The sequence below is a fragment of the Lupinus angustifolius genome, unplaced genomic scaffold (assembly GCF_001865875.1).
Source record: "Lupinus angustifolius cultivar Tanjil unplaced genomic scaffold, LupAngTanjil_v1.0 Scaffold_243_2, whole genome shotgun sequence".
Classification (NCBI taxonomy): domain Eukaryota; kingdom Viridiplantae; phylum Streptophyta; class Magnoliopsida; order Fabales; family Fabaceae; genus Lupinus; species Lupinus angustifolius.
The window spans coordinates 18,607-31,879 of NW_017727201.1; the positions used below are offsets into that span (position 1 = coordinate 18,607).

At 31.6% G+C, this 13,273-nt stretch overlaps 1 protein-coding gene across 1 annotated transcript; it reads left to right on the top strand.

Moving 5' to 3' along the window:
• The first annotated feature begins 6,421 nt into the window (after nt 1-6,421).
• LOC109340740 lies at nt 6,422-9,130 on the top strand. Its single transcript, XM_019578468.1, has 2 exons — nt 6,422-7,457; nt 7,667-9,130. Exons 1-2 carry the CDS (start codon nt 6,442-6,444, stop codon nt 8,841-8,843), a joined length of 2,193 nt encoding a protein of 730 aa, XP_019434013.1. The 5' UTR covers nt 6,422-6,441; the 3' UTR covers nt 8,844-9,130.
• Nucleotides 9,131-13,273: the final 4,143 nt, after the last annotated feature.

The following is a 13,273-nucleotide window of genomic DNA, read 5'->3' on the forward strand; positions in this document are numbered from 1 at the left end:
TCAGAGAGAAAAAGAGTGCCCAAGTGGATTTTTGTCCTGGTTCGTTTGCGGTCCACTGTAAACTACATCCAGGCCTCTCCTTCTGATCTAGGATGATTTTCTTCTTCACAATATTGAGTAAAAGCATGAATACACACACCAATTCAATTACAAGCACAGAGAGAAAAGGAGTGCCCAAGTGGATTTTTGTCCTAGTTCGTTTGCGGTCCACTGTAAACTACATCCAGGCCTCTCCTTCTGATCTAGGATGATTTTCTTCCTCACAATATTGAGTAAAATCATGAATACACACACCAATTCAATTACAAGCACATAGGACGCTTCTTTCTTGAAATCTAGGACCCCTAAATCCTTGGTTTGACTCTACCCTACGTCTGAGAAAACCTTTCTCACGAAACAGCCCTAGCCAATATTCTTGTCCTCAAATCAAGACCTCCTAGCCTTGGTGAAGAATCTGAATCTCTATTGTGATACAACACCGAGAGATTAATCCAGAAATACACAAAAACATATGAAAACAATAAGGTATACTAAGCACAATAATGCTTGAAATATTATAAGAAAAGATCTAAAGACTAATCCACTCACTCATCACTCAAGCCATCAAGAATCATGTGAGTTAATCAAAAAAAGAAATCAAATAATATCTCTATCAATCTATATAATGCATGAACATGTGAGCAAGATAAAGATGAGCATGTGAATATGTAAAACAGTATGCAAAAATCAGATATCAATTCAGCATAACAACTCTCTTCTCACACATGCAACTCTCTTGCAAAACAGTAAAACATAATGAAAAATGCTCTCTAAAATCAGCCCTATACAATAGAATGTAATGCTACGGTTTTCTGGAAGTTGCCTCTATTTATAGCAAGTAGTTTTGACAGTTGGATTCGTTGCAAACAGTTAAACGGTTAAAAAGAAATTAGTTATAACAAATAACAGACTTGTTAATCGATTAAGACTACTCGTTAATAGATTAACCATGCAACAGAGTGACACAAAAAATAGTTTTAACAAAAACATTGATTTAACAGAAAAGCAGTTGAGTTAATCGATTAAGTCACCACGTTAATCGATTAAGTGGCACATTAAAGTACATGGTTCAAAAGGTAAACTTCTCATATGTCATGCACAACATATATACATGTTCTAACAATTATATTATGCCTAATATGCACATATAACATGTATGATTAATGCATGAACATACAATTATCTAGATGATATGTCTCATGAATATCATATGACAATTAAGATGGTTTGAGAGACTAGCACCTAGATTCACCTCACCTATACTCACTTACTATGACAAACATCTCAGACTACTTACAATAGTGACTCTAATTATATCCTAGTCTATATATGACCAAATGAACATAAGACATGTTGATTGTTGAGCCATCTTCAAGCTTTAATAGAACATTGTCTTCATCAAAACATATGCAAAATATTGCTAGTGCTATCCTTGACAATTTGCACTTTCACAATTAATATCATTTAATCATTTTTTAAAACTTAAATAGGAGGAATCTATTGTTACTATTAATAGAATGAGTTATGATATTACAATTAATAAGGAAATTTGTTTATATTCTATGTCGCTCAAAAAATAATAGACAATGAATTTATTTCAAATAATCATTTTTAATACTAATTATTTAAAAAGATCTTAAAACGTTCAACTAATATTATTTAATTATTTTTAAAACTAAAATAGTATGAATTCAATCTTTTTAAAACATTATCGATTAATATCATCTAATCATTTTTTAAATTTTAAAATACTAAATAAGATATGTAGTAATTGCAAATTTAAATAGTAGATCTTAAAACATTCTAAAAAAATATCATTTAATTATTTTTTAAAACTTAAATAGGAGGAATCTATTGTTACTATTAATAGAATGAGTTATGATATTACAATTAATAAGGAAATATGCGATATTCTACCTTGCTTAAAAAATAATAGACAATAAATTTATTTCAAACTAATAATTTTTAATACTATTTATATAAATAGATCTTAAAATGTTCACAATTAATATTATTTAATTATTTTTAAAACTAAATTAGTAGGAATTCATTTTTATAAAAACATTATCAATTAAAATCATCTAATCATTTTTAAATTTTAAAACACTAAACAGAATATGTAGAAATTATACATTTAAATAGTAGATCTTAAAATATTCTCAATTAATATCATTTAATTATTTAAATAGTAAGAAGTCATTGTTATTATTAATAGAATAAGTTATGATATTATAATTAATAAGAAAATCTGTTGATATTTTATCTCATTTAAAAAATAATAGACAATAAATTTATTTCAAAATAATCATTTTTAATACTAATTATTTAGATATATATTAAAACGTTCTCAATTAATATTATTTAATTATTTTTACAACTTAAATAGTAGGAATTCCATCTTATTAAAACATTCTCACTAAATATCATCTAACCATTTTTTCAAAATTTTAAAATGCTAAATGGAGTATGTAAGAATTATGCAATTAAATAGTAGATGTTAAAACTTTCTCAATTAATAGCATTTAATCATTTTTTTAAAACTTCAATAGTAGAAATCCATTGTTATTATTAATAGAATGAACTATTGTATTACAATTAATAAAGAAATTTGTTGATATTCAATTTATAATACGAATGCACAAGTAACATTTATGTTCTTAATCATGGGAATACACATATAATATATACATTCTTAACCATGTGGCAAAAAAATATCATTCGTACAAATGCATGAATAACTTGCTAGTCAAAAGAAAAAGTGGTGCATGGAGACAAATCATATAGTCGAAGCATAATTACGAGAGGTTTAAACTCCACCAATCATATCAAATAAATATCACATATCTTTATTCCTAACATTATTTTTTGTCTCAATTGATTAAAAAATATCACTTTAATAATAAAAAATTCTTAACAAATAATAATATTTTTATACTAATTAATAAAATCTGATTAAATAGAGACAAAAATACATCACTTTTATCCGGAGAAATGATTTGTGTTCAGTCTTATACTCTTATGTACCAATAAAAAGATCCATAAACTATACAAAGATGGAAATACTATTTGAATAATTTTTTATCATCTTTATGAGATAAGAAGGAATCTTAATGAAGATCTATAAACTATACAAAGATGTAAACAATATTTGAATAATTGTTTATCATCTTTATGAGATAAGAGGGAATCTTAATGTTTTTATCTACATTCACTTTTGACTAAAATGCCATCGGATGTCTTTGGAAATTTGTTTGTAAATGGAGTTTTATAAACTGAATTTTCATTTGGATATCCTATAATTAAAAGAACTATAATATTTATTCAGCATAATAATTTATATACAGTTAATATATTATCTACTATTAATTGACATTACTTATATTTAAAAGTCAATAATTGATTATTTGGAATAATGTATCTCCTGGTGTGAGGAGATAACTCTCCTCCTTGAAACAGTTAGACAATGACATGTGTCCCTCTTTTTAATACTTTTATTTTATTTTCATTTTTTTATATTCTTTTTTTTCCTGAACATTAATCTTCTTCCCTGCCAAGAGCAAAACCCAAATTCCCTTCATTTCTCAATATTACCCATTAAAGCCCCGCCCTTTATTTCCCCATGCAGAACTGGATTAGTCACCTTCAGCTTCAATATTGGATCCAGTTAGGCCATTTTTTAATACAATCGTATTGGTTGAGTTGCTATAGCATTCAATAGTTCCTTATTTGAGGAAGGAAGAAGATTCATAGAAACCCTTTATTCTGGTGGAAGAAGAATGAGAGTAACAATAGTACATTATTTGAGAAAAAGAAGAGACAGGGTGAAGATTGTGATTATGAGCCATCAATTGATTACGAAGGAATTAGAAATGAAGGAGATGTGAGAAGCGATGAATGAATGAGAAGTGAAGTTAAGCTTTTTTTTTTTTATGTGGAAGAAGATTAATGTTAACAAGAAATAGAATATAAAAAATGAAAAATAAAATAAAAAGTATTAAAAATAGGGACACATGTTATTATCTAACTGGTTTAAGGAGGGGAGTTATCTCCTCACACAAGAAGATACATTATTCCATTGATTATTAGATTAAATGGTGAATGATTAAAGATTATGAAAATTATTTTCCTTAAGGGGAGGGGTGGTTGATGTTTGAATCACACTTCATATCCGACAATTTTACTAACTAAATTAAATCTTAGAATAAATAAAAAAATCATGATTCAAACTAAATAAGAAAACCAACAAGGTGTTGATCTCTGGTGTAAGATCCTACTAGATCTCTAAGGTCAAGAGTTCGATTCTTGAGAATGATAAATGCCAAAAACACCTAAAATTCATATACTTTATATGGCACTTAACCCTTAGCAAAATTAAGAAAACCAACTTACTTCAACATTTTTTGGATAAAATATCACAATCTTGTATATATGCTTTGTGTATTTCTTTTTTATTATATTTTGTAGGATTTAGGTAGAAAAGAGAAGAATTAATCAAGTACAAGCAAAATGCTCAAAATAGGCCAAAATGAGCCACACATGCCATGCTTAAGCTTGACATGACAAGCTATGTGCTTAGCCTTAAGCATGACTCAAGAAGATTTGGCCTATGTGGAAAGTATGGAGTCAACGTGAAGTTGCTCACGAAGCAACTTAGTTTAGACCAAACCCACGCCTAGCTGACCTGGACACCAACCTAGCACGGCTAGACTCAATCTAGCATGGTCAGAACATAAGCCTGACACAAGCCAACCTGCTCAAGCAGATAGCTTAGCGGAGCATCATGACCGCCCAGCTAGGAACCACACACCTCACTATATCAGCAAGCACCAAGCTACATTACCATCAGCACGGTCAAAGAAAAGCATAAAAAACTAATGCATAGAACTTCAGTTGTATTACAAATTCAAAATTTCTGATGATATATTTCTCATACTTGCATATTGAGGTTGTGGCCAACCCCTTATTTGGATACAAGTAAACATCCAAAACTCTATTAAATGGTTATCAAAGACCAATGAATTATTAAAACAAAATTACATCAGAAATTTTGAAATTACTGTAATGGAAGATTTTCTAAAATAAGTTGGACAAAATTGGTTGTTCCTAATTAATTAGTTGATTATACTAAAAGTAAATTTCATCTAAAAACTAAAATTACTATGATTCCAACACAAAAGTCTTATATATGAAAAAATTAATAAATATTTTCCTTATTTAAAAATTGAATGATTTGACATTTCCAATATTACCTAAATAATGTTGATTTCCAATTATTATACGAAAACTTGAAAAATAATTATCATTGATTAAATTTTGAATTATTATTTTTACTATACAAATTTTACATTTTAATAAAATGTTAAATAATTTCCAAAAACATTAATATACAAGACGTGATATTCGAGAATTTCAAAGTTTTCCTTGAAGTAAAACCCTTCAAGATTCTTTGGTCAAAATTATAATTTATTAGGATTTGATTTCCAGATGTAATTTTCATTTCTATCTATAAAATGGAGATTTGAAAATGATATACATTTATTAACTTTTGAATCGGTTATTAAATTATTATTATACTATTTTAAATTTTAAAAATAAATACAGGGGTTGATTATAATACACGGGTTGATTTTCAAATATAATTTTGATTTCTAATTATGAGTTTGAAAATAATAATTATTCATTAAATTTTTAACAATTAATAAATTATTATTTTTACTATTTATATTTTTATAATAACTAATGTTATTAAACTTGACAGGTTATAAATGTTATAATCATCTTGGTCGCGCACACAATATCCATTACATAGTACAAAACTTATTTTAAATACAATCATCATAAATACCATAATAATTGTCATAAAAGTCACCATAATTATATTAATTTTGAATAGAGATTACATATAAAATCTATACACTGATAGTATAAAAATTATACACAATCAATGTATCGTCTACCATTCATTTATATTATTTTTATTTAAAAATTAATAATGATTAAAAATTAATAGTGGATGATACATTGATAATGTAAAAAAATTTTACACTATCATTATCATTATGAAGTTTGATTAAATAAAAAGATGACAAGAATTTTCCTAGAGCAAAGAATATCTAATGATTAATCTTCATGAGTATATACCTTATACAAGACCCTAGATATAAATTTTGTATATCAAATATTTTCTAGAAAACTCAATGCCTTCATAAATCTAAATAAGTAGGCAGATAAAATATTTATTATCAGTGTAAAAATTTATTCATAATAAATATATGACTCATCATTAATTTATATTATTTAAAAAAACAATAATGATTAAAAATAAATGAGTATAAAAGTGATGCGTTATCACTTTATAAATTTTTTTTCCCTTTCAAAAACACAATTCACCTTGTGCAAAACATGCCCAATCCCTGGTTCCAAAACCAAAGCCATCTTCTTCCAACTGAACATTATCCTTGGGTAGTTTTTCCTTCAGACCAACATCTCAAAAATCAAATATTCTGTTCATTATCTCATCCTCATAAGATCTTCAAGAAAAGCATCCCAGAGCTTCATGGAGCTATCAAAATTGTGGCTCATTCTTCTGACTGGTTGCTTCTATGTAAAGGAAACACAGCCTCTCACTATTCTCTTTGGAACCCAACAATTCCCAACACCATAGAATTACCACCACTTTCTTTGAAGCCTGATGCTGAACTAGTTTCCTGGGCTTTGTCATCACCACCATGTAGTGGTGACCCCAACAATTGCATGGTTTTATTGTTTGAAAAATTTCATAGATCTATTATATTTATTCGACCATGTGTTAATCATAAGAGGTGGGTTGAGCTTCCTTACGCGCAACTTATAAGAGATATAGGGGTGGTTGATGATGATGATTACGATTTTTTGGAACATTGTGTTAGTTGTAATGGTAAATTGTATGCTATTTCATTTGGTTTGTCTAGGGTGGTTAGTATCAATGTGGACAAAGATGACCAATTAGTTGTAGAAAGTTTACCCTGCATGCAACCAAATTCGAGGTCACACGCAATTCGTGCTAGTAAATTTATGGCTGAATTCGGAGGAGAATTATTTCTTATTCGGCTTTTTTATGGTGGGACGATGTTGATAGACACTAATGAAGTCATTGATGTGCATATTTTCAAGTTGGATTTTTACAGTATGGTTTGGAATAGTGCGAAGGATCTAATGGGGGGAACGATTTTCTTCGATGGATGCCATGCTTTTTCTTGTGCAGCAGCATCTGGTAATGAAGTAGAATGTGATAGCATATACTTTTCAATGCCACAAGATATGGGTTGGTTCAATTGTTTCAACTTGAAAGACTGTTATCTACAAGTTAATTTGCCTTGTCCAATTCCACTAGAATTTTGCGGTCCTCCAATGTTTTTCATGCCTCCATCTAATGTTAGGTAAATACAATGGTAAAGGTTCTCTATATTGTTAATTTGAGTAGTATTAATTGAACAAATAATTCATACAACTTCTCACTACACCAGATAGTTTTATGTACAAAATACACACACTTTGCATATAACCTGTCTGGCGTTCCAAAAGTTGTGTGAATCAGTTGTTCATATATATTTTCATATCAGCTTTTTGATGTATTACTTCTTTACAGGATAAGTGGTAACCATAGACAGGTTCAGAATAAACTTTGCAACGAAAATGAAGTTGGATGCAATGTGAAAGTTCCAGGAAAAGAAGATAACAGAGAGGAATCTGAGGTAGCCACAACCAAATTCAATGATCTTCCTTTGTTTGTTGTGAAATTGATTGCGAATTCTCTAAACTTATTTGATTGCATTCTGAATTTTCGAGTTGTGTCGCGGGATTGTTGGGTAGCCACTCCTCCACTTGGGAGAAAACAAGCATTAGAAAAATTGGAAGCCTCTCCATTATCTCCATGGCTCTTCTTTTCTACCAATATGAATGTTCACAATTTCATTGATCCAAAGCATGCTTATAGATTTCTTATGACAATTCCACAAACATTGGCGAAAAGCCAATTACGTTGTTTGAAACAATGTTGGATGTTGATGTCTGATTCTGAAAACTCTGTTTCATTTTATAATCCTTTCACAAAAGCAATCATTGACATTGATATACCAAATCAACTACCCCAGAAATTTTCTAGATCATATATCATGGGTTTCTCAACATTACCAACTTCTTCAGGATGTATAATAATGGGGTTAAATGAAATATTTCAACATGGCATTGTAGTTATGCTTGCTGTTATAGGAAATCAAGGATTTGAATGGCATACATTTTGGTTAAGGTGTCAATTTAGTGTGAACCAAGGTTATCCTATTTTCTTTAATGGATCATTCTATATTTTGGGTCAAGAAGGAAATTTGTTAGTAATTCAATATGAAGGAGAAGGGATTGATCAAGATAATATAAATTGGAGTATTATTAATAGTAAAATACCTTGTGAGTGTTATAGACAAAGTTATATATTAGAATGGGGTGAAAAAATTGCATGTGTCTTAGTGGGTCCAATGGGAACATGGGTTCAAGTTTTCAAGTTCAATGACACTACAATAACATGGGAAAGTGTAGAAAGTTTGGGGGATTACACTTTCTTTGTTAGCAGGTCATCATGCATTGCTATAGAGGGAAAGAGTTTGGGCATGCAGAATAGGATATATTTTCCTAGAGTTCATGGTGATTGTGTTCTATATTATTCTTTGGAAACAAGAAAACTTCATTATGATAGGGAAGACTACTTGGATGATTTTCACAACACAAAGGAGCAATTGAGATCTGGCTGGTTTGATCCTAGGTGTTTTTAGTTTTTTTCATTGAGATATCCTTACTTGTATATGGAGAGAGATTATTTGTCTCCAAGAGTGTCACATTTCCTATCTCATTTAGTCATAATGTCATTTTTTTATTTTTATTCATGTCTCAATATCTAATTGGTCAGGAATGACTGAGACACCCTTGGTGATAGGTAATCTTTGGCCCCTCATATATGAACGTATAAAACATGAAGTTTTTTAAAGGTATGTTGTTCATTAATACTACTTATTTCAGTTTTAGTTGTTGATGATGTTATCTTTGTAATTTGTAGATTTGGACAAGGAAATTTCTAATGGATATTTTTTGTACATCTTGGGATTATGCTTTAATTTGCCATTTTTCTTTGCTACCTATTAAATTCAGTAGTTTTTTAATTGTGATAAAATGTTTCCAAAGTATATTCTTTTTTACTAAGAGAATAAAGAAATCTCATTGATGATAGTCTGCAATTGAATGAGTACTTGATGAATGAGTACTTGATGAATTCGTTTTGTTGATGGTGAATTGGTGATGAAGCATCCCACCTTGGCAAGGCTCGGGTGGGATTCAGGTCAGATTGAATTATGGTGTTGGCAATTGGATTTAAGGAAATATAGTTATTATTGGGTGACTCACATTATAAATTAAATGATATTATGATGTAACAATAAGTATCAAAGTAGATTTGATGGAAATAGATCTACAAACTTGATAATGCAGCGGAAATAAATGTAAAGAAAAAAATAACACTAAATTTTAATGAGGAAAATCCTCAAATACCAAGGGAAAAATCATATGACAATCTCCTAAAAATATTCTATGCAGGCTAATTAAAATATATATTCCACACTCTTCTCACATAAGATGAATAAGTATAATGTTTCCCAGTGAGACTCATCCTATTCAAGTAGTACCAAGAAGTAATAGATATGAAATTCAAAGATAACCCAATGTATTTTTCAAACACTCTAAATTCTTTATGATTTACTCACACTCTCTATTTTTACTCACTAAAAGAAGCTCTCACATGCAAAGACTTATATTATACTTTGCTTCTTGTTGCTTATGTTCTCTGCATCTTCAACTGAAGCATGATGCCTCTATTTATAGAAGACTTGTGCAGTGTAAAAAACTGCAAATTATTAGCCTTCAGTCCAATTTTTCTACTGGCCTATCTTTAGGCATTCGCCATCCAAAACTCATTTCCTCATGAAATAAATGTCATGTTTCATGACATTTTATTTCTCATATGGTTGAACCCCATAATTCTCCCCCTCCTGCCGATGAAGGAAAATTTGAACATTCATCTAGGATCCATGCCGATCAACTTGGCACAAAGTTAAAGTTTTTCACATGCTACAACTTTTGTCATCATGTCAACACGATTTTTAGTGTGTGAATATTCGCCAGCTTGAATTGTTGTTCTTCAACTACATCGCGTAGTCAATGATATCTAACATCAATATGCTTTGTACGAGAGTGGTGCATCACATTTTTGCTTAAATCCAAAGCGCTTTGATTGTCAAAATGAGTTACGAGCCTTTCAAGCTTCATTCCCAATTGTTGAAGAAACCTCTTATGTTGCTAACTGTTTTAACATTCTTTATGTTGAACCTCTCTAGAACCTATTCCACATATTATTCGTGTGGCAACCATTGCTTCTTAGCCTTCTGATAAATGCCAAAAATACCTAATTTTCATACACTTTTTATGGCTCTTATCCTATGCAAATCATGCAAAACCAACTTAAATGAACACTTTTTAGATAAATTGTCATATTGTGGTTGTATATTTTTGTCCACTTCTTTTTCAAATCTTTGTGTGAAGTTTCTAAGAAAAATTGAAGAGAAGAAAAAATCAAGAAATAGTCAAACAAGGAGGTGTCCACATAAGCCACTTTTGATGCACACATGGCAAGCTAAGTGTTTGACCACAAGCATGGACAAAAAACATGAAGCTGCTTATAAGCAGCTTGTCGTGGACACTTAGCACCACCCAGCTGACCTAACACCAACTTGGCTCGATCAGACACAAGCCTCACACAGTTAGACTCAAGCATGCCACAAGCTAACCTGCTGAAGTAGGCAGCTCCTCGTGCACCTTGGACCGCCCAGCTGGAACCACGCACATGGCCAAAGCAGGATAAGCTGCTCAAGCAGGCAGCTAAGTGTGGCCACATAAGCAGTCAGGCGGGCTGGACTCAGAAGGTGTCAACTTGACTTAGCCACCAAACAACTTTGACATCATGCACGACCTCACTTGACCTGAGCACTTTTAGAGTAGCTCACAATAGTCTGGTCAAGTAGCTCACAACTAGCTGTGGTGAGTCAACACCAAGCAACTGACTAAGCTGCTTAGTCATGGACCAAACCCATGCTGAAGGGTTTGGTGCACCCAACATGGATCAGGAAGGGGGCCAGGCGGTCACGGTTCCCTATAAATATAGGTCATCTCTGAATCTTCAAAGACATTCATATTCAATCCACATTCCACACTTCAAGACACATTCTTCTTCTTTACTTCTTTTCTCTAGAAATTCTGGCCACGGTTCTAAGCTTGTTCTAGGTAAATTATTGTAATTTTTACTTAGAATTCAAGAGGAGAAAAAGATATGGCAAATGTAATACAAAAACATAATTTTGTAATCTCATTTGGGTCCAAAAACATCTCATCCTTGGATAAATGGCTTATGCTCCTATACATTGATTTGGATTATGGTGTAATTTTATTTCTTTTCCTCATTTGTATCATTTTTTGATTTCAATACATTCAAGTTATTATTTTTGGTTAAGTTTTGATTCTTTGAGAAGTTCTTAATGCGGTTTTAGCTTGATCACCTAAAACTTAATTTAAAGATCCAAAAATGCGTCTTCTTAAAGTGTTGATAAGTGAACTAAAAAGTATAACCTTCTTCTCCTTTCATTACTCACGGTTTTCAATCAACAATGGAAAGAGGACGTTTGAAGAGGTTCAAGACAACTGCTCATCACACTCGTAGGTCTCCTACTGCTTCATCTTCAAATCTGAACATGAGGCACGACCGTGGAGACCCCTACTACTCACTCATACTTCAGGAGACTCGGTTATCCAAATTTATGGGAAGGAAATCCACCTACATAAGGTAAGTTGATCTTACCTAGATGGCGGAACATAATTTCGAATTTCCACAAGGTATGCAGGCTCGGGGAGCTATAATGTTTGTGGAATTAACGGGTAATCTGTACCCGACTTTGATTAGGGAATTTTACGTTAACTTCCGGTATAAGGATGGTAGATATTGGTCTATGATTTTGGGAAATCTATTTGAGATGGATAGTAGCATTTTTATGAATATGGGTGGCTTATCCACTACTGGTGTTAGCCTAGGTGATTATGAATGACTTACTGATTTCGATGCTGCTGAGGTATATAAATCATGTCTGAGAGGTCCCCATCTGTATGTGCAGGGAGACTGACTAAAGCTAGTTCTTTATTGGTAGAGAATAGATTGCTTCACTATTTGATTGCATACATCTTGATTCAGAGGAACACTAATCATACACAACCTACTGTCAGTGATATGAAATTCATGTATGTTGTGAAGGAGAATATAATGGTTAATTGAAGAAATTCTGAAGGTCATGTATAATGTCTCTACATCGCAATCCAAATTGCTGCCCTACAGTATCTTCATATCGAGAATTATTGACTATCTGCATATTGACATATCTGACACCATCGTCACAGAGACTTCTGACAAAGATCACCTTGTTGGTGAAAGCCTTATCCACAATATGGGTATCTACAAGTATGGAAGTACTTTTCAATATCAGGAAGATTGTACTATAGTAGATTTGGAGCTATCTGATGATGAGGATCAGGCGGGTATAGATAAGCCAAATGTAGAAACTCAGGGGGAGCCATCTGGAACTGCGCCGCGGGAATCATCCTTTGGATTTGCTCAGTTGGATGCCATGGAGCAAAGGCTGAACAACAGAATGGACTAACACTTTCAGTCTTTGAAGGAATCCTACCACACTGATTTGGAACAATTTGAGGAGCGTCAGATTTCTTACATCGACAACCACTATCAAATTATGAGGAGCTTTGTCCAGAACATTGCTGAGGCATTGAAAGTGTGCATGTCAAGAGGAACACTTTGGAAAGCTCTCCTTATATGTCATGGTTTTGATGAGGACAACCTGTGCCTATAAGAGCTTGAAGATCATCAACAAATCAGCGTGCTTAAGTCTTTATTTGGTACTAGGCTTAGACTAGATTCTAGTTTAAGTTGGGTCAAGGCTTAGGGCACCTAATACATATCTCATATGCATATATCTTTTAAATCATTTCATCCATGAGATATGTCATTCATAATATGTTCATGCATTACATAAATACATGTATATGTGCATTCTAGGCATAAACTAAGTGTTAAACATGTATTAACTAAGTGCATAAC

Coding starts and splice junctions, on each gene's coding strand:
- LOC109340740 (XM_019578468.1), top strand. CDS start 6,442: ATGCCCAATCCCTGGTTCCAAAACCAAAGCCATCTTCTTCCAACTGAA. Junction 7,458..7,666: donor ATGCCTCCATCTAATGTTAG/GTAAATACAATG, acceptor ACTTCTTTACAG/GATAAGTGGTAACCATAGAC.